The 21327-nt window shown below is 39.9% G+C and overlaps 3 protein-coding genes across 3 annotated transcripts in view; 1 reads left to right on the forward strand and 2 right to left on the reverse strand.

The window, feature by feature from the left end:
- Positions 1–10: 10 nt before the first annotated feature.
- Positions 11–12579, reverse strand: LOC145499287 (uncharacterized). Its single transcript, XM_081478787.1, has 13 exons — positions 12160–12579; positions 11216–11305; positions 10310–10396; positions 10029–10077; positions 8754–8889; positions 7678–7746; positions 7245–7281; positions 6182–6265; positions 5617–5667; positions 3803–3879; positions 3082–3193; positions 2337–2412; positions 11–1504 (listed from the first exon to the last, which is right to left on the reverse strand). The coding sequence occupies exons 1-13, from the start codon at positions 12562–12564 to the stop codon at positions 24–26; spliced, it is 2754 nt and encodes a 917-aa protein (XP_081334913.1). The 5' UTR covers positions 12565–12579; the 3' UTR covers positions 11–23.
- Positions 12580–15830: 3251 nt separating this feature from the next.
- LOC145499290 (uncharacterized) lies at positions 15831–19404 on the reverse strand. Its single transcript, XM_081478789.1, has one exon. It carries the CDS (start codon positions 19402–19404, stop codon positions 17038–17040), a length of 2367 nt encoding a protein of 788 aa, XP_081334915.1. The 3' UTR covers positions 15831–17037.
- A 377-nt stretch (positions 19405–19781) lies between these two features.
- Positions 19782–21327, forward strand: part of LOC145499308 (von Hippel-Lindau disease tumor suppressor-like) — a 2588-nt gene continuing 1042 nt past the window's right edge. The window contains exon 1 of the mRNA XM_081478814.1: positions 19782–20121. Coding sequence (XP_081334940.1) covers positions 19782–20121 — 340 coding nt within the window. The remainder of the gene's footprint in view (positions 20122–21327) is intronic.

The raw sequence follows: 21327 nt of genomic DNA on the forward strand, positions 1-21327 counted from the left end.
GTTAATTTCAAGTTACACCTAACTCAGGAGTCATCTGTTACTGAAGAAATAGAGTGGAGACTGGCCAACCTTTGCTTTGCACTGAATTGCTTCCCAAGCCGTTTTGACAGTGGAGCAGGCATGTAATCATCAAATGGAGAGGCAGTGTTTTCTTTCCAAGACTCGTATTCTTGGAATTTACCAACACTTTCACAGGAAGAAATTTCATCAATACTGTCAGAGTTTTCTTCCTCGTGAGAATCAATTGCTTGCATGGAGGGCTGGAAACTGTTGTCTAAGATTGTATTTGCTGGTTCTAGGACTTTCCTTGTAGCTTTTGTAAGTTCTTCCTTGTTTTTCTTAGCACCAAGGTTGGCATCTCCTTTGAATGAGCTTGTATTTGACTTTGCACATGAAACATCCTGCAAAATACTTGCCAAACAACCTTTACTATTTGTTATAACTTCTCTACTATTTTCTGCGAGGACACTGGTGCAGTCAGTATCACAAGGAAACCCCAATTTGGCATGCTGCAGTGGTGTGTGAAGGAATTTAACCATCTCTGAAGAATCAAAAACATCATGCAATTTGTTCCTTGAAATAGTGCCACCGAGCCTCGTGTCACATGTTTTTGTTCCACCCTCCAACTTCGTTGAGCAAGAAGACTGTTTTATTACAAAAGATTTGTCATCAACTTCTTCATCACTGGACCCAAAGATCTCGATAAGATCAGCATCACTTAGCTTTGACTTTGACGGTTTCTCATTCTGCCTTTGGGTACTCGTAGGACTCTTTCCATGACCCTTGTTGTTGTCTCTAGTCATGACAACTCTTTGAATTCCAGTGCACAGAATGGGTTTTAATTCTTCTAATTTCTTTCTTTCAAGTGATGTCACTGGCCATTCAATAGGCTTATCATTGTTACTGTTCACGTTTTGACTATCATAGTTATAATAATCATCAGTATTAACGCACTCTAACACACGCTTTAGATCTGGGATAGCTTCAACACCCTTCGCTGATGAAGGAGCTAATGTTTGAGACTTTTCATTAATCTCAGGCTCATTGTCATGATGCACACAATACATGTATCCTAGACCTGTCTGTAAAGGCTTTAAGTCCCACTGAATGTCATCATCATTGTGATCATCATCACTATCATCACCAACACAACCATCCTCCTCCTCATCACCATCATCACTCCTTGGGCTACCAATAGCAGCAACTGAAAATTTCCTTTTCATATCATTCCTCATTGCAGAAGGACTTGATTTCTGTATGCCACATGATGAGTGACCCTTACTATTTGATGGAAGTATGGAATCAATAATGTCTTGCAGAGATTCATCACTGGAATACTCAGAGACGGCACCTTCTGCAAAATGGTTTTCATTTTGTGCCATGCTAATGTGGCTTTGTTCAGATGACTGATACACACTTAAATCTTCCAGTTGCTTTGAGAGAAATTCCACCTCATTTTCGTAGTCATCAGACACTGATGGGAGCTTGGCAGTTTGCTTCTTTTCTGTAATGAACACAATGATCACAGGTGTTGTTATCAGTGATATTCATACATACTGGCACTAACTTGTTTCTTTGCTTCACATAGTTGTGTGTAGTGACTGGACGACCTGCTTCCAGTACAGTGTACATTCAAAGTGATATTACCGGTGTATAGTACTGTCTATATCTGGAACAGGCCAAAGATGCATTGGGCCAAGTGGTCCATATCACCTGAGCTTATTGTAGTTTTTGTAGAATTACTATTAACTGGCTAACAGTATTTCTACTCACCCCACCCCCTTTTGCTGGGTGAGATGGTAAGTCCATCACAAGGTTACCATCAACATTAATAAATGAAATTATTCTCCAGTGCCAAATGGGGATAGGCACTTTGGGAGTAAAGTGCAAACAACACAAGTACACAACACAATGACCACAGCCATGGCTTGAACCCAAACCACTTCATCTGGAGTTAACAACTAGCCTACTACACCAGATCTCTTATCAAATCAGGACATAGACTCAGAACTATCTAATAATATCTTAGAATGGCACCCATAAGGAATGAAGAGCTGTATGAAGACAGTGGGCCTGACCCTGCCTCCTCTAGAAAGACTTTTCTGTTTTTCTTAGTATAAAGAGTGATTGGGAGACTGGGATTGAGCAAGAAAGTGCAAGCTGGATCTGGTAGAAAGTGAGGAGCATGCACGACTTGGCACTAGTTAATTATTATATTTTTGCTATCGTGCAGGCAACTGGGGCGAAGGCAGGGACTAAACAAGGATTTACACTAAAGGAGTTAAAGTAAAGCTCTTGTTGAGCTCAGTGTAACGAGGAATATTCTGCTGACTTACTTGATTTTTTAGTCAACTTTGCTGCTTCTCTGTTATTAAACTCTTCAACAAGGTCAGGGTATACTTTAGCAAAGAGCTGCAAAATGTAAAATAGAAGCTTAAGATGCACATTGAGTCTCTGAATGAGTTGACTAAAGAAAGCAAGTCAGCTACAGGGGTGTACAAAATGTGCCTGCAGTATTCAACTTAAATCCAGTTTTGACAAAATGTTACTGAAAATACTTTATAGAACTCTTCTAGTGAAGCATGTGATTATCTGTCAGGAGAGTAGCCCTAGGCATGAACTTAAGAGGAAAAATTATAGTCTTTCCTTTCCACTTGAACTATTAATTGCCTCAAAACACCCCCTGGAGCCTATACCAAATAGAGGACTAGACATTCCTACAAATGCAACTCTGTTTATTTTTCAACTTAAGTTGATACAACTAATAAGGTGTTGAAACCCTCTGCTGCAATAACCGTGTATGACGATTAAACTTTCTCTATGTTGGATCAAAGTTGATTGTGACCAGTCAAAAAATGGTCAAATAATGTGTAAAAGGGCGAATTTACTTTGCTTTATTTCGGCTGGTCAACACAAGCCCTCTTCAGGTTTATTGAAGGAAAACTTCTGAGAGGTCTGCTAAGACGACTGACAGCAGTGAAACTCAAAACCATTGATTGAGCAGTAAATAATCTTAACAAGAAGTAACTTCGACATTCAATATACACGTCATGATTAGATGATCATAATAATTTTAATTACCTCTCTGGTTTCGATGGTCACAAAAAATGTGGGGCATGTTTCACCAAGTTGTACATTTTGCCACTCGACTTCATAACATTCTATCTTCTGCTGGATTCGAGCTTTCACTATCCTAAAACAATGAAAACTGTACCTTCAGAATGACTGTACAAAATACTGGGATCATGTGTGCTAAAGGCTTCACCGATCGACTCTCGATCGATACTCTTGATCGATACCCTCGACCAACATCTCGATCAGTAATCAATCAACATCCCGATCGATACTTGGTCGACACTTGGTCGACACTTGATCAACAGTCGGTCAATAGTCGGCTGAGTGTTGACCAACTCATATGCATCGATCGAAAATTAGTCGACTGTCAACTGACTGTCAACAAAGATGTCAATAGAGTGTTGATTGAGTGTCAACTGAGGTGTCAATGAAGTGTCAATTGAGTGTTGATCAAGAATATCGATCAAGGGTATCGGTTGACACTTGACCACGGATGCCTGTAGTACTCATTCATGATCCCTGTATTGTTTCCCCCAAGACTAAAAAAGTCAAGTCAAGGAACACAAATCAGGCTGTCCCAAAAGACTGGAGGTGAAGTGGCAATTTTGTGGGAAACTAAATTTTTCTCTCAAGACAAGTCAAGTCAAGTCATCTTTATTTAGGCAGAGTAGCCCCAATGTCATAGCCTGTATCGTAGATGCTCCATACAGGGTAAAATTTTCAATACCTCTCTGGCTGAACAAGCGTTGTGGTGCAATGTTGCAGTGATGATGTCATTTGCCAATATGTGATCAGTAGCAGAACCTAGGAAAAGAGTAGGGACAATTCATTGACAGGAATTTTTTACAAAAGCGATGCAAATAATGAATGTTTTGTCAGGTGCTAATGATGGGGAAATTGTTTTTTCTTAGTTATAAAATTTGCCACTTCAAGGAGATTAGGATCATGTGTACTAAAGGCATCCCCAGTCGAGTATTAATCGATACCCTCAACTGATACCTTTGATCGACCCTCAATCGACCCACCATCGACATCTTGATCAACACCCGATCGACATCTCCATCGATACTCGGTCAACACATGATCAACATCTCAGTGGACAGTCGGTTAAGAGTCAGCTAATTTTGGCAGACATGCCATCAAATGTCAATTGATACCTATGACTTGGTTGACATTGTGCCAACTATTGACCTGTCAATCAAGATGTTGATCAAGTGTCCATCGAGGGTTAAACAAGGGTATCGATCAACACCTGACGGCAGATGCCTTTAGTACACATAAGAAAAACAGTTCCGCGAGTTAGCGGGGATTCGAGTTATCGGGGTCGATTGATACCTGCCATGTTAATAATTGATAGTTCACCGATTTGTCAGCACTTCATTATAGAGCATGGTACAAATAAAAGTTATCTCGTCAGAAATGCATGTGTACTTTTTATAACATTCAGCGCTGTAGCACTGTTTTATCCAGTATGACTCACAAGATTGGGCAATGACTGTCAAATATGTGAAAGGTCGGTTGCAATTGCATTAATTAAAATCGAAATGCTGTGGTGTTAGTTTTGAGTGTTTTTTAACGATTAAATGACCACAAAAGCTAATGGGATCACATCCATGGTGAGTTGCATGAACCAGAATTCAAGTTATCAGAGTAAATTTTTATCAAGGGAAATGAAATTTAGTTCAAGTTAGCGGGGAATTCGAGTTATCCGAGGTCGAGTTAACCGAGTTAAAATGAGTGGGGTCAAATCCAAGGGAAATCAAATGGGACTTGGTTGGAGTTAGTGGGAGAGTTCAAGTAATCCGAGTTCGAGTTACTGGGGTTCTACTGTATTACAAACATTCTAAGTTGCGGCACTATAGATAGTTTTAAGGTGGAAGTAGCTTTCAGATCTACCAAGAGTAGTCTTGTGATGGTAGTTTGGCTTTGAGGTGGAAGTGCACTTTTAGGTGGATAATAATAAACTTTTGTGGTGCAGTGCACACGTAGTTTTGGGTGAGAGAGGCACCCCTCTGATGTAGAAGTGAAGTGATGACAGTGAGGAAGTGGTACTTGCATTTTAGAGGTGAAAAATTTGTTTTTACAGACAGGTGGAAGTGCGCTTATGAGGTGGAGGCTTTTGTGTGGTTTAAAGTGGAGGAGCAGTTCTGTGGAGGTTAAGTAACTAATAAATTCTATACTCTTTTGTGGAGGGTGAGTTTGTTGTGAAAGTGCAGTTTTGTGTGGAAGTGTTGTTTTGAGCTAGCAGTATACTTTTGAGGGTGACATGGAGAAGTCTAGTCAGTGTAAAAGTTAGTAGTCTTAGGGTGAATAATTCTACAAAATTATTGCAACATAAAGTGTCATCAATTCCATTAAACATGTCACATTGATTTGTAATATTAACAAATATAAAATAATGTAAGTAATATACAAGGCTATATTTTATCTCAGTGCATTGAGTTTTTTTATAGATTTGTTTTGTTTTGGGGCAATTGTCTACTTGAATAGCAGCCTTTGCTGAATTGTACTCATGGTGAAAGAAAGATTACATTGCATTACCTTATCTCTGGTGTATTCCTCTGGCCATTCCAGATGCTTAAGACAGAATTCCTTGAAGAATTCACAAGTAAATCACTTTTAGCAAGTTGCATATTATTCCAGTTTTGGCTCCTCTCTCTCTCTAACACAATGCTATGCTCTTCCAAGAGCATAGCCTTGCATGACGGAGAGAAGGCCAGAACTGGACTAGTTGTACAATTCAAGAATGTAATAAAACAATTTGCTTCTCTACTGATGGCATAGTTGGCAGTGCTTTAAGTCCAGAAGTAGGAAGAACAGAAAGAGCAATCTTGATATTAAAGCTTAAAGGCCACTGTTGGTGACTGAAATTTTAACACCCTTCATAGAAGTTATCAGAGTCAAGTGAAAAAGCTCCCTTTAGCTTTTGTGAGTCTTGTTAAGTTTATTCTTAGATTGTTGAAGATATATAATACGCATGGTAGCTCCTTCACAGAGTCACTCCCTTCCTGTTTGTATGCACCACAGAAACAAGTTGCTAATTAAATAAGAGATGCTCAAAAAGATGTTCAAGACTTAGTAGATTATCATTGCATGTAACAGTCACCTGCAGTCCCTGTAGATCTGGATTGGCAATCTTGAGAGAAACACGTTGAGGGACTACTTTTGGAGTCAGATATTCCTGAATGACCTGATAATCAAAAAGGATGGTGCAAAATACTAACTTAAGAAGTCAGTTTCCAAGCTTGTCACTGAAACAGCAGAAGCTGGTGGCAACAAACCATACAGTATTCTTCCCTGTGTCAAAAGAATCTCATAGTAAAAACAATTTTCTGATGAGAAAAATATTTGCATTAAATCACCTCTGTCAGTGATCGGTGCATTTACGCAGAAGCATATTTTCTGATTTGGGATGCACGGTGGCCTCATGTTTAGTGCATTTGACTCTGGAGCGAGTGGTCTGGGTTCGAGCCCTGGCCGAGGACACTGTGTTGTCTTCTTGGACAAGACACTTCCCTCTCACAGTGCTGCTCTCCACCCAGGTGTATAAATGGATACCGGCAAATTTAATGCTAGGGGATAAACCTGTGATGGACTAGCATCCCATTCAGAGGGGAATAGAAATACTCCTAGTCGCTTCATGCTACTGAAACCTGGATAAGCTTCAGCCTGATGAGCCACTTAGTTTGTATCCAGACTCGTATGCAGACCTACCTACCTACCTACCTACCTACCTACCTACCTACCTACCTACCTACCTACCTACCATATACTTCTGATTTAATCTTATGATTATAATAGCAAGATTAGCCTAGGATTGGGCCTTTAGGGAAGTAAAAATACTGCTATTATATTTTTAAAATCACTTTCTTGATTGAAAGACATGACTGATAGTGAAAACCTTAGCAGATGTCTGCGGTTGCATGATTTGCAGAGCCAGTGAAAATCATATGGCGCACGTTATGGGCACAATATTTCAATTTTTTTCTCTTAGTACACATGACTCTACTGAGGATTTATAAACACTGATCACTGCACATACTTATATGCTGGTTTAACATTGTTCACTGGTAATGCAAACTATTTATTTGGCGACACAAATCACTGCTTTGATAATTCAAAAGGGCCTGTCCATTAAAATTTACATGCTTGTATAATTACTATTTTACCTCAGGATGTGGAAAATTCTTGTCTTTTAAAGCTTTGCTGTTGAGCAAGAAATTAACCATTAAATAGACAGAAGACATTATTAGATTAGCACGCTTTTTAGTTAATAAGATTTGCAAACTACAGTGTGCAGTATACCGGGCAGTGGCTCTTACGATCACTCAGATGTATACATTTGTTGTGATTTTAATTTATTTAGTACTTTTTTCCTGGTTTGGCCTTTGTTTGTTTCACGTTACCAGTTTGAAATAAAATTCTCTTTGTCTGAGAACTGGCCACAAGGTTGCACACAATATATTGATGCAGATTACTACATGTCTTTTCTACTATTGTCAACAGGCTATCATTTTTTACATAAAACAGAGTACATGTAGGCAAACAAGATGTGCTAAGAGACGTATCTAGCTGTACGCATTCTTAATCTATAATGTTTACCATTTGACAGATTTCTCTACACTTGAAACATTCTCATCTAGTTCTGTCCCTTTAGTCCATTCATAGAACCTTGAATGTAGAACGGAAAACATATTACTAAAATTATAAAATGTGTCTAAATATTTTCATATATAGACAAATGGTATTTAATTCTGGGAGGTCTATTCCCCCTGGATGGGAGACTAGTCCATCACAGCATTACCCCCCTCCCCCACATCCCCCAGCATCAAATTCACTACTACCCATTTATACACCTGGGTAGAGAGAGGCACTGTGAGAGTAAAGCGTCTTGCCCAAGAACCCAACACAATGTCCCTGACAAGGGCTTGAACCTGGAATGCTTGAATCTGGTGTTGAGCACAATAACCATGAGGCCACCACGCCTCCAAGTCTTAAATTCCAAACAGCTCAAGGTCAATATATGTGATTTTTTAGTACACACTATATTCAACATAGTATTAAAATGGTTCAAGTAGCAGAGCACATTTCCATATTAAACCTCACAGGTGTTGTTATGAGCTTTCCAAGACTTATAAGCTTTAAAATCTTCAGTTCATTCTCAAAGACTGGGTCAAATTGGGCATCATGTTAAGAACTAACCATTAATTTAAAAGTCACCGCCAGTATCAAATTCAGTAAATGCAGTTCTATGCAATTTAACAGAGTTAACAACAACGAGGGCCTGTGTTTCCATGGTAGTCAGAAGAGCTTTTGATATGTGCATGTACCAGGATTTCATGTGCTCTTGGACTGACATGTGTTGCCAGCCTTCACAGCCATAGCATTAACAGTGAACGTTGTTTTGCATGGGAAAACATCTTCAAGCATTCCCCCTTCCTTTCCTCCCACTTTCCATTGTTACTTCAGTGTGATGGGTCTCTCCCTCCTGCATGGGGGCTCATGCCTCGGCTTCAAGGATTTGCCAGCCATGGGAGCGGTCTTCATCTAGGAGCTGGCTGCCAATAGTGGAGGCTCCTAGATGTCTCAGGCACCCAACCTCTATTAAGCAATGTAGTTGTTAACAGAAATTAAATTTACATGTTTTATTCCCACCCATAGGTAATAGCCAACCTCACCTGTCAATTAAGTTACTCTGATGAACATTTTTCATTAGTCTCATAGAAATTTCTTTTCCAACTCCTGGCACACCTTGAGGGAGATAATCACAGCCAAGAAGGATTCCAAGAGCAACCAGCTTCTGCCTGTTGAGATCTGAAAAAAGGGTTGCACAAACCTTAAGGCTGAAGAAAATTATTTATTAATTAATTAAACCAAATTGGAATTACTGGTAAATATACAAAATGAGCATGATCATTGCCAGCTTGGTTTTTTGGGCTAAAAAACAAAGAGTGCAAGAAGGTCACTTGTTCTAAGTAATTCTCAGTAATAACTGATCACAGACAGTTGTACACAAACTTATCTCAAGACTCAACTTCTGTTAATTAAGTGACATTATAACTATAACAAATGAATTCGGTCAGCAAGTTATGTAAAATGAAGATCTGGAGCAGCTCTTATGAATGATTGGAAAGAGTTTTAAACATTTCCTGAGGCCAGTGTTCTCATGGAGGGAACTCACATGTAAATTTGACAAGGGTGATCTTCACATCAAATCATGTGATTGCCTTTAGGGGGACTCGGGTTCTGAGCTTCCCATTCCCAAAACGCTTTACCCCTTGATCCCATTCCTTGCGGCTTCCCTAATGGTTTCTACGTAGTGGTGTTTTTTATTGCAAACTGTTGTGCAACGTAGCAGTTCCTGCCACCTTGGCAATCCCCCTTTCTACCCTCTCTTCTCCTACCTTCCACATTCATTATGTTTCTGCCCTCTTTATTTCCACGTTTCAGACCCCTGCCCCCTATCCCCCCCCCCCCCTCCTTATGTGGGTTTAAATTTGATTCTTGGTACCACTAGGATGTTAAAATTTAGAACAGTTTTGTTAAAGGAATATCCTGTTACCATTAAGAATTAAGCCGGAAAGAATGACATTAATTATTAATAGCTACATGTATTAGTAACCCTTTAGGGAGGCTTTCTACTCATTTTAGGGGCTCCTTTCCAAATTCATGATACTCAACCTTGACACTTTTAAAGGGGCACCCTCTCCTAAGGCTGTGCTCTTCTAAATGGCAGGCAGCCCTCCCTCCCACTTATCTAAATCCTATCCCAGGCAGAAAGCAGGGTGTCCAGCAACATGGTTGTTCAGAAAAATAGGAAAGTAGGAAACTCATGATTGAAAAAGATAGGAAACAATAGGAACTGGACATCCTGAAAAAGGTCCATCTATATGCTGCCAGTAATTTGAATCTATAATGTGACAACTATGATGCCAGATTACTGCAATACATACTTAGCTCGGTCTCAATCTCTTCCATTCTGTAACACTCAACTGATGCATCCTGTAACACAAGAAAAAAACATTAATTTATCTGGAACACATGTCTCCTTATGCAAGGGGTTACAGGCAACATTGTAATGCCCTTTCAAAGATAAAGAAGGCACGAAAACTAGGCAGCACCCATGATTCAAATTGAACCCTCTGACACCTGGTAAGTACGTCTCAGGTAAAATAATAACATGATATCTGTAAGGTAGCACTGACAATAATTAATTGGTTTGAAGGTATCTTACCTTCCCACTGATACAGAGATCTTTGTAGACAGTTCTGGCTCCATATAGGAATGCATCTCCATCATTAGTTATACAGCCATCCACAATCTGTGATTTACATAATTTTTTCAAATGCGGTTAAATGTAATTTAGTTGAGGATGACTTGAGCCAATGCTGGTAAGTGGCCCCTTAAGGACAGCCATGCTCTTTGGAGTCTCATATAGGGCTTACACTGTATGTGTTTCTCTTGCCAGCTATGTAAGAAAAGCTGTCATGTGTTCTGCAAAATACCTTTGTCTTACCCTTACCACATCAAGAAGAGTTTGATACTACTATAAATCTTCAGCGGGGGGGGGGGGGGGGGGGGGGGTACTTCCTATAATGACCTGAGGTTCTACCCGAAAGGGGACCTTTTCCAGGCTTCAGGTATGTGAAAGGGTAGGGATTTCACAAGTTGAGGTATATGAAAAGGTAGGGAAATTTGTCATTTCATGATTTTAAAGGGCCTCTAAACAGAAATATATTTCAAACAGATGTACCTTATGGCTGTAACAATTTATTTTAGTAAATTGAAAGCACTACATGAAAATGACTCCTTTTTCGGGGGATATTTTCATAATGCAGGCCAATTACGAAAGCATTTGAAAGGGGTACCCTTTTGCAATAAAAGGTATACATAAGTCAAACGGGTACCTATTTTGTCAAAATGGTATACAAAAGGGTAAGAGGTTGGACCTTGGGGCAGAACCTTCCAGGCTGTATAAAACTTTGTAGAGTATTCCTCCACCCCCCACCATCTACCCACCTCCAGGTCAACATCAAGACAATATCTCTGCCATACACTGTTCAGTAGCTGCTATATTTCCACTATTCCTGTCACCTGTCTGTTATGATTGATCATTACAAGCCAAAATTGATCACTCTACCTGGTGGAGATCAAGCCAGGCACAGAGTGCTTCAGCTTCTCCTGCACTCTCAATACACGGCACACCCAAAAGGTTTAACAGAGTACGACACTGGAAATAACATAAAAGTTTTCATCAGTCATACTATCTGCAGCCTCTGGTTTTGGTCATTTAAGAGCTGCCACCCAAGGGATTTTGAATAAGGTGTCCTTGTGTGCGCGCTCGTGTGCGTGCTTCTGCATTCTATGCGTACTTTGCAAGGTTCATATCTTTTCCCTAAGCTATATACCTCTATATACTAACCAAGTTCGAGGTCCGTACTGTAAGTTAGGGACTGAGTTTTTTCCCCTTCGACTTATGGCCCAAGCACAAAGCGCGCGGGTCATAAATTGAAGGGGAAAAAACGAGGATCTGTACCTGACAGTACGGACCAAGAAGACGAGGTTAGTAAGATATTTATTATATCTCTACTGTGATCCTGACGGGTTTGGAAACGATTTCTGTTCACACGGACTCGGAAAGGCTTCAAATTTCTGACGCACCTCGAAAACAAAACGAGTCAGTTTGAAACTGTTTTTAATTCGTTAGTACGCTTTATTACATAATTTAGAGCACACAAAAGTGTTAAACTTTCACTGGCTATAAAAGTTAAGAACACTTAAGTAGCGATAAATCATGAAACAGTTTGGCAACAAAACCAACTTTAAATTTTAGCGGGTCGTTCAGGATAGTACGGCCCGCTAAATTGACCAATCACAGCGCGCGTACTAACTGAGAGATATAATAATGTAAGAAATGTGTATTAAGTGTAGAGTAAATAAAGCATTGCTGTTGTTGTTGCTCATGATCAATCAACTCTTCCAGACCTATGGCGGTACTCAGCTGTTCGCATCGTTTTTTCGCAATAAATAAACGTCAAACAGAAGTTTCGATGTAAATCAAACATAAAACAGAATGACATTTACCTCTCTCACCCAGACCGCGAAGTGAGATCGACCAACGCGGGCTCCTGAACCAGCCTTTCCCCTCCAGAACTGCCCACCATTTCTTGCCTGAACCCTCTTGGCGATTGCGTTCCATTTCAATTCAGGTGGTTTACCGTCCACGACAAATACCAGCTTCACTCCAAGTCGCGTTAAGTGAAGCAAACGAAAGAAGAGGTTTCTAAGATGAGGTTTACTGACGTTTTGTTTCAGACCTTTTGCGCATTGCGCCTCGCAAACCCATCCACTTAAATCAACACAAAGTGTCTTGCTGCTAAGCGCAGAGAGGTTCTCCTTTCTCTTAACTGGCTCCAGGATACTCCATAGATGATTTACTCCCATCTGAACTGCCACAAATAATTTGACGAGTACGATTAGACTCCACATTCAACCTCCCGCCATTTTACCGTAAATACATTAGAGTCCAGGCTTTCTCGTTTGATCACATGTCACCACCTTGCACTTAGGTGTGTTGCGTGACAAATTCAGAGCATGACAAGACCCGGCGTGCCCAGTCGATTATTAAAAACCGATAATCAATTTAAGGCTAATATAATCGATATCAATCAATGTAATCGATAATAATTAATGGATTAATATCGGAAATCGATGAACAAAAAAGTTGTGAGTATCGATTTTCATCGATTCCCATCGATATTCATCAATTTTATCGATTTCTCTTGTTTCATTTCAATTTCAGCGAAAACAAAATGGACAAGAGATTTGCTTTGTTCACGATAAAAGAACGGAAATTGTCAAAGAAAATTTATATTAATTGTTGGAGACCATTTTCCTTTGATCGACTTAATTGCTCTCATTCACGTTTTTTAACTCTGTAGGACGGTAGCATCATACGGTTAATGAAGTATTTAACGTCTCAACATCAACAACAAGTTTATTGTGTCATTAATCACTTAGCTTTTCATAAAGTCACCTGGACATTACTTAAGTTGATGGTGGAAACTTTTGCTTGAGCTTAACTGAAAGACAGATTTCATGTGCCTTAACAATCACGTACACCAGTACCTCGAAAAAAAACAACTTGCACATTAAAGACAATAACAAGTTACATATGTACCCAAGCATAAACGCATCCAAGAAACTCAAAAACAAATCAAAAATAAATAATGTAATACGATAATCGGTTTCCTTTCCTTTCTGTCATCAAGGTAAAATATAACAGGGGGGGGGGGGGGGCATCATCTTAACATTTCTTCTTGAACTTCTTTCAAGACTTGCCAATGACAAGCAATATAATCAATAGCAATTACAAAGATTTGAATTGTGAGTATCGATTTTCATTGATTAATTGAGGAAATCGATAACAATCGATTAATTATTATCGACTATATTATTCTATTGATTGCCTTCCAATGTTCAATTTTCATTGATTATGCATGCTGGGCAAGAGGAGAGTCGGTGAATTAAATTTTCAAGTGTGACGCAAAGCAAAGTCTGCAACATCTATACAGCAAACTGTTAACATCATGTCCCAACTGTCTTGGGGTTGTACAACATTAAGCTTTGATTATCCTGAAAATGGGCGATTCCAGAAAATATTCGTACCTATACCAGGACGGCTGTCAGGAATTCAAAGGGTAAAGGGGGCTCTTTGAACTAGTACTGGAATTCCAAAGGTATGGGGGGTGTGCTGCTGCACTTACAATAAATTGGAAAGCCAAAGGCATGGGGGAGGGGGATTTCAGATCTGGAATTTCCAGAGGGAAAGACAAAGAGTGTGAAATAGCATGTAACCTACCATTTGATTATTCTGTTTGTTTGTTCTTCATTTAATGCACCAAGAAGGAGATTAATACTTGTATGTAGGGCAGGTTTTTGTTTCTTGAATATCTCAAGACTACACAGCACTCTGAGAAATTATGACAAGCTTAATTAGCTCACTCAGTCAATCACAGTAATTATATTTACCTGGAAGATTCAAGTAAAAATATTGGCATTATTAATCAATGATCAATTTTATAATGTAATGAACAAAAGTAGTTTTTTAGTGCAGAGTGCACTATTGGGATGGTTATGGGGGTTGCCTGCCGCTAAGGAACTAAGGCACTATGGCACTATGGCCCTATGGCCCTATGGCGCTAAGGTGTTTAATTAATTAATTTCAATTAATTAATTAGTCTAGAGGTAAGGAAGTAATGGGAGTACGGTGGGAAAGGTACATGTGTACTCTACGTAAAACACATTCCGTCGCCGTCGCTTAACTTTGAACATCGCAAAGCTATATATTTGTTTCAGGTAACCCTTTGCTCTCCTTGTGGTACCATTCTCCTTAGAACAAAACTAATTTGCCCTAAACGCATGCGTAGATTAGTTAAGGTTCATGGCTTCTATATTAGGTGAAGGATACATTGCATACGGAATCACGCACAAATGTTGAGTGGTTTTCCTTATGGTAGAGCTCAACATGTAAGACGCATGCATTCTAGCATTGTTAGTGTTATACACTATCTTTACACGCAGTATTTTATATATCGTGTCATGTGACCAAGGACGGCAGTTATTTTTCAGGAAGCGCCAGTTGTCCCTTTTTATTGCAAAAGTGAAACGTTACTGTGGCTGCGTAGCTTTTAGAATTACAAACAGATCGGTTCAACAAATATCATCTGCTGTTTTCAATCTACAATAGTGTGCTTGTCAGAGTTCAAATATATTGCTTCTCCTTAGCGACTTGTCTATTTCTTGCCTTAATTGTGTCTGTAAGAGAGACCAAAAAGTTCTCAAGTTAGTGGCGTTAATACTCCCCAAATTGTGAATTTGTAACAAAAGAAACCAGGAAAATGCTCAAATATTGCTGCAGACGCCGTGGCACCTAATGAAAGTGCAAATTAATTTAATCAGTCTTTGAGGAGACTCATTCATATCGGCCAAGTAGCGCTGTTTATCTTCAATACTTTTCGTTGAAAAGCTTCTCAGCCATCAATATCGTTGTGTGTTAATTTTGAATTGTTTTATTGTTAACAACAAAGGTGGCAACAGAAAAAGAAAGTGGTATTTCATGACTATCTGATAATTAAATTAGTTCTTGTTCATCGGTAAAAATTTGCATTTTCAGTAAAACATCGTCTCTGTTCCGTTTCTTCATCACTACATCAGATATTTAACTTTCTTTCATTTATCTCCAAAAAACAAGGACATCTTCCGTATGTTTTGGAGAAAACAGGGGTTTCATATTACATGGCTTTGCGAGGAAAACAAAAGTATCAAGTTACAAAGTTGGCGTGAAGAGCTAAATTGTCACGTTTGCTGCTTCAGCGTATTGTTGAATTTAAAATGAACGAAAATCAACTTAAAGCACCAGTAGTAATTAATTTGTGCGTAATGTTTGGACCTTGAATATAAAAATGACCGGGGTGCTCATTGTACCTTTTACAAGTTAAAAAAGTGGTTTTAGTACCTCTTCGTATGTTCAGCCTCAAAAGATCCACAGCGGGAGATTCGTAGTACCTTTTAGGGTATTGAGCCGAAAAAAGTTGACAGGAGGTTATGTGTTGTTTGTAGGATTGGTACCTCTTGGGGGTGAAAAAGAATTCAAGCCACGCCCACAAAACAGGATCTTAGTACCTCTTCGGAGTTCTTTTCAAGATTTCAGACGAGCACCTCCATCCTTTTTATACGAGAGTCTACCCCCCCCCCCCCCCCACCCCTTGGCTCTACGTATTGAGAATCTTCGGGTACAATTTCATGTACTCCTAGTTGCAACTTAAGCATTTAGGTCACTTTTTGACAGTCTTCTTTTATGCCTAGGTTTTTCTCTTCTTTTCTCCATTAACTTTTTTCCTAATTTAAATATTCATCAAAATTTGTTCCTTCCAACATAATTATTGGGTGTCCATAGTCAATACTTTTAAACTTTCCAGTGATATCTGTCCATAAATTTTGTTTGTTTTGGCCTAAACATTGTCAGCCTCTACCCACCATGTGCCCTTCCAAGCATATTTATGCTCAACAGTCAAGAACAATTAATAGCATGACTCTCACAGGCAGACTCAAGTGTCAGTAAAGTCTGTCAATGAAGTGTCATTGAAACTTCGGCATGCTGGTATGACGTTGATTGACTGCCCTGCCCCATCCTGCAGCATGATTGCAAGAAGCTATTAAACATTTCCATTTCCTCAGTGACTCAGGGCCAGATAGTTAGGTAAAGAAGAGATCAGTTGGGCCAAAGCAGTACAAATGAACACGTTTGCCCATTGAACTTCCTCCTGACCCAAATCTCTCACCCTGATTCTCTGAGGACTACTATATTTTTTAGTATAAGAGCTCAATATGTATTAATCTACAACGTACTAATCTGCTCAAAGGATTGTCAAGAACTAATATTCAGTTAGACTCAGTTATTACTTACAATCCTTCACCTGAGTGTGCATGTAAACTGACAGTTACTTCCCCCATTTAGTCAGAAAAAAAAGTTCCTGGACATTTTTATCAGTGCTAGTCAATTTGTCTTCAAAATTACCTAGTATTCCCTTGACAAATACAAGGAGAGTCACTAAGGGCCTTATTCTGTGTACCACTTCATTTACTTTACAAATTTGTCATACTATCAGTACAACAAATAAAAATAAAGAAAAAAAACTATTCCAGCCTGGTCCAAAGCCATGTTCTCTTTGGTTAGTGTACAGCATAATGAGTAAGACCCTGTGTTTGGCCAACCAGTAAAAATACGCACAATGTCCCATAATCATAACATCAACACGTTGTAGGATTAAGGGAATGCTGGGATACTACACTGCATATTCCAAATTTTTGTGTTTGTCAATCAGTATGCCCTATCTATTCTCTACTAACATGGTCATTACAGCATGTCTCAATTTTGGGTTTACAAGCTGTAAGAAAAACTTACAAAGCTCTCTTGGTATACTGTTTGATGATATCATTAACATAAAACCTTGCTCTAATCTCTTCAGCATCAGAATGACCTCGGCTTTGAAGAGCTAATAATGGCAACCCGCCCAGTAGAAACAGTGCCAGGCCTTGGACGATGGTGCTCACGGCATGATATTCCTTCAGCGACATCACAAATAAGAATATTACCACCAGGTAACACCCCAGGGTAACAAACTTCAAGAACTTTGCCAACATGATGCGCTTGAAAGGCATAAGTTGATGCGAGGAAGCAAGGAAGATATCTAGTGGAATGCTAGGGACACCGTAATCATCCAGCGTCACAAGGAAGTTCACTGACTTGGACCTCTGAAGGGACGACAGAGACGATGACCTCCTCTCGCCAGTAATCGGTCCACTAAATGATTCTCTGATGCTTGCTTCTGTTCTGGCCTCTTCATCATATTTTTCACACTCTTCAAAGACAAGGGTCTTTAAGTATGTAAACTGGGCATAATATTTGTTTGTAGCTCTCAGCATGTACACAATTACCCATAACCCGAGAACAATGTACGGAAGGTAAAAATCAATGTAGAACAGCAGACCCATGGTCGTAAAACCAGCAACACTTCCAAGAAACATGATGTTCACAGTCAAGGTGACAACCAGCATGATGTATGAGGCTTCGACGCACATGCAAAATACAAGGAACAAGATGTACAAGATGGGAAAAGATGTTATCTTTACAAAGGAAGGAATGGCCTGACAGCACTGTGATTCAAATTCAATTCTGAACAACATCTTCCAGATACGAAAGGCCACATAAGTAACTGGGATGATATAAAGAAGAAAAGCTGTAGTTATGGTGACAGCCCATAATGGGAAAACTAGCAGCAACCAAACTATCTTGCAAATTTTTGAGCATAGTTCACATCTTTTTTCTGTCTCCTCTGACTCAGCATTGAAGCTCGAGTCCATGGGTTCATCAAAGACATTTATGCCGCAAAGCTTCTGTAAGGGATAGGTCACAACCAAGAACACAAACTTCCAAAACTGCCACATGAGTAGGCAATTAAGATGAAAAACAATGTTCTCGTAAATCAGTTGGAAGCCACGCTTGTCTGAAGAGCAAATGATCTCGTCTGGTTTCTTAAAGCCAAGAAATGAGCGCTCATCTCTCCTCCCTGCAAGCCGTCTTGCCAAGTCTGACAAGGTTCTAGGGATTGCGATTACAATGCAGATTAGTAGAATGCAAAAGCAGTAGGCTGCGCTCAATACGAACTGACTGTTCTTCTCCAACAGTGTGATGAAAGCATCTCCAACTCCAAGCAATTTTCCAGTTGAAATTCCCACTTCCGCTTGTTTCAAATAGGCATAAATAAAGCCTTGAAGAAGAGGGAGACAACTTAGTAAGATTACAAAGAGACAGCGGCTCAATCTTGAGAAGAATACTGACTCAGTTTGCGTTCGCAGCACATCTAATAATCCGCCATCCAAGGCAAATAACAGTGGGCGGGTAGATAGCGTCATCAGGTCCACTGATGATGTCTCAGCCTCTGGAATTTCAGATTCTCTCCTCGCAAACGTTGCCTTTGGTCTTATTCTAGGTCCTTTTTTGAATTCTTTTGGAAGGTACTTGAGTAAAAGAGGTGCAAAAAGACCGAATCCAAATGAAGAAGCCCAGAGAAATCTTATTGCAATTTGAATCCACTGGTTGTTCTCAACGGGTCTATCACAAATCAAAGAGTTGTTCCTTTGTTCACAGCAGCGATACCCCACGTCTCTCACATCGCCATCCTCCTCAGTCTCTACAGTTCTGACACAGACATCCCCATCAGTGCCTGTTACCCTGTCTATAACAGTGGCAGCAATCATCCCATTCAAACAGTTTTGCGACAAGTTTGCAAAGCAGTTCCGAGGTTTCGCATTTATGTTTAGGTCTACGCTAAAAGCGTCCCTTTGTAACGTAGTCAGAGAAAGGATGTCAAAATCGTAGGGAAGAGTAGCGAGAAAGCGACCTCGCTTATTTCGTAACCAGGCCCACTTTTGCTTGATTTGCAGTTCAACGGAAGACACATTCTTTCCATCATTTTGCGAAGGAGCTGTGGAATTTCCAACGGTGACGAAAATGAAAACAGCCAACGCATTTTCGTCGAATATCGGTTCTTTCAATTTGTCTGCCTCGCTTTTGTCGAGGGCCAAAGAGCAATTCAAAATATTGCACTTCGTTCCGTTTACGCGGACATCTGATGTCGAATTTTGAGTCGAAGGAGTCCTTGAGGTTTCTTTTATGAGACCACTTCTCACTACAGAAGCGTTTAAGATACAAAAGGAAAAGGTAACTACAAGTAAAACGCTGAAGACATCACCTATCCCAGACATATCTAACTTGTCCGTACAGTTGCCTCCATCAACGAGCAAGAACAAGCTCAGATCTGCATGTGCAGCAGTCACGCGACCTCCCCCAAGAGAATAATTTCGTCATAGGTGCGCAAGGCGTACGAAGAAGTACCGGATTGGAGGGTTCCGGTGTGCTGACTGCCCGGGGTGACTGCAGTCTGCGCAGTCTGCAGACTACATTGAGACCATTTAGGCCTAAATAACGATCAAGTTCGCCTGAATATCACTCATGTTACCCTGAATTGCGCGCAGTTTTGCCTGTTTACGGTTAGCTTTCTATATCTAGAACAGTCTGTGGTCTGCAAATACACAACGACGATTCGAGGTAGCATACATACATTGATAAGGTGTGACGCAATATGGACGAAAGCATAACTTCTCGGGCTTCGCCAAGATCTTTACACTCAAGAATTGGAACGCCAGTTAGATTCATCAACCGTTCGAGAAGCCGTGTTAAAGTATTATGGTTAAATTATCAGGGAGAACAAGTTCTGTATTCAACTCTTGAACCATTAAACGGTCGTTACGATGTGAACACTTACGTGACACATCCGTGGATAGCACGCGAGGAACCAACGAATGCTGTTATGCTTTTGAACTTCAGAAAAATTTACTTTCCCGTGGCGCCTGAAGTTCGACGTATAGAGAATGAGAATCGCAATGTACATGTCACAAGCGAAGTTGTCATCACACCCAACGGTAAGGCTATAAGGGATTTATAGTCCTGAGACAGGTATCCAGAAAGGTCTGGTACAGGGCATATCGTATGTGTTCCCTCTTAAAATCGTGAATGTGACTTGAAAACACTGGTGCATTGGCATAACTCCTTATTTCTTGTATTAATTGGTTTATGAAAAAAGCATCACGGTTGCTGTCACCTTGATGCCGGTACAGCACATCGCGAGATGTTTGACTTCCCATGGACCGGTGCAGTAACAGTCAAATATTCACTTTATTAAAACTCGCAAAGTTGGCTTAGGAAGTAGGGTGGACCTTATGGCCCTGCCAACTCCACTCAGACTTGGTACGTTTTGTATTGAAGGTAATCAGCATATTTAAAAAATAAATAATGAAAGATGTACATCATAATTTTAAAAACTGAAAGATAAAATTGCCTTTGACAATGCCCCACCCTCCAGCTAGACTGACCTTAAGCTTGTGGCCGGGAGGGATAGAGACTTGTCAGAGTCATTACACTCATTGGCTCCTGGTAGATTCAATGGAACCTTTCAGTTTCAAGTAACCAGGGAACCTGAATTTGAGGTGCTTTCCACAATTTTTCAACCCAAAATTCCGAAAATGTCAAAACAGGGACAAATGGTCCCGGGGGGGGGGGGGGGGGGGACTCCCATATGGAGTGGACGGGGATGCTCGTCGGAAATTTTGAATTTAACCCCTAAAAGAGACCAATCTGGCCGTGACCGAAGCTTATGCAGACCCCTAAAAGAGACCAGTTTACAAAACAGACAAATAAAAAGTACTTTGTTTATATGAAGAATACAAAAGCAAAAAGTGACACAACGTAGAATGATTTTTTGAAGGTGTACTATATGAAGGTGTACTGTATAGTGTACTGTATGAAGGTGTACTATATGTTTATATCAGTTGAGTAAATATAAAGAATCAAAATTCTTTCTGTTTTGTTATTTCTTCATGTGCAACCCTTAACGAGACCTTGACGGCTAAAAATAATGACATTTTGCCCAGAACACCCTAAGCGAGACCAAAATCCAAAATTTACACCCCTAAGCGAGACAACGAGCATATGGGAGTCCCCCCCCCTCCCCCCCACCCCCGGGCAAATGGTACTTAAATTTCCTGGGTAAGTGCAGAAAATACAGAAATAATTTGTGAATTTCTAAAAAGCAAACCATTTAACTGAAAATTCTGAAATTCCTCAATGAT

The sequence above is a fragment of the Orbicella franksi genome, chromosome 10 (assembly GCF_964199315.1).
Source record: "Orbicella franksi chromosome 10, jaOrbFran1.1, whole genome shotgun sequence".
NCBI lineage: Eukaryota > Metazoa > Cnidaria > Anthozoa > Scleractinia > Merulinidae > Orbicella > Orbicella franksi.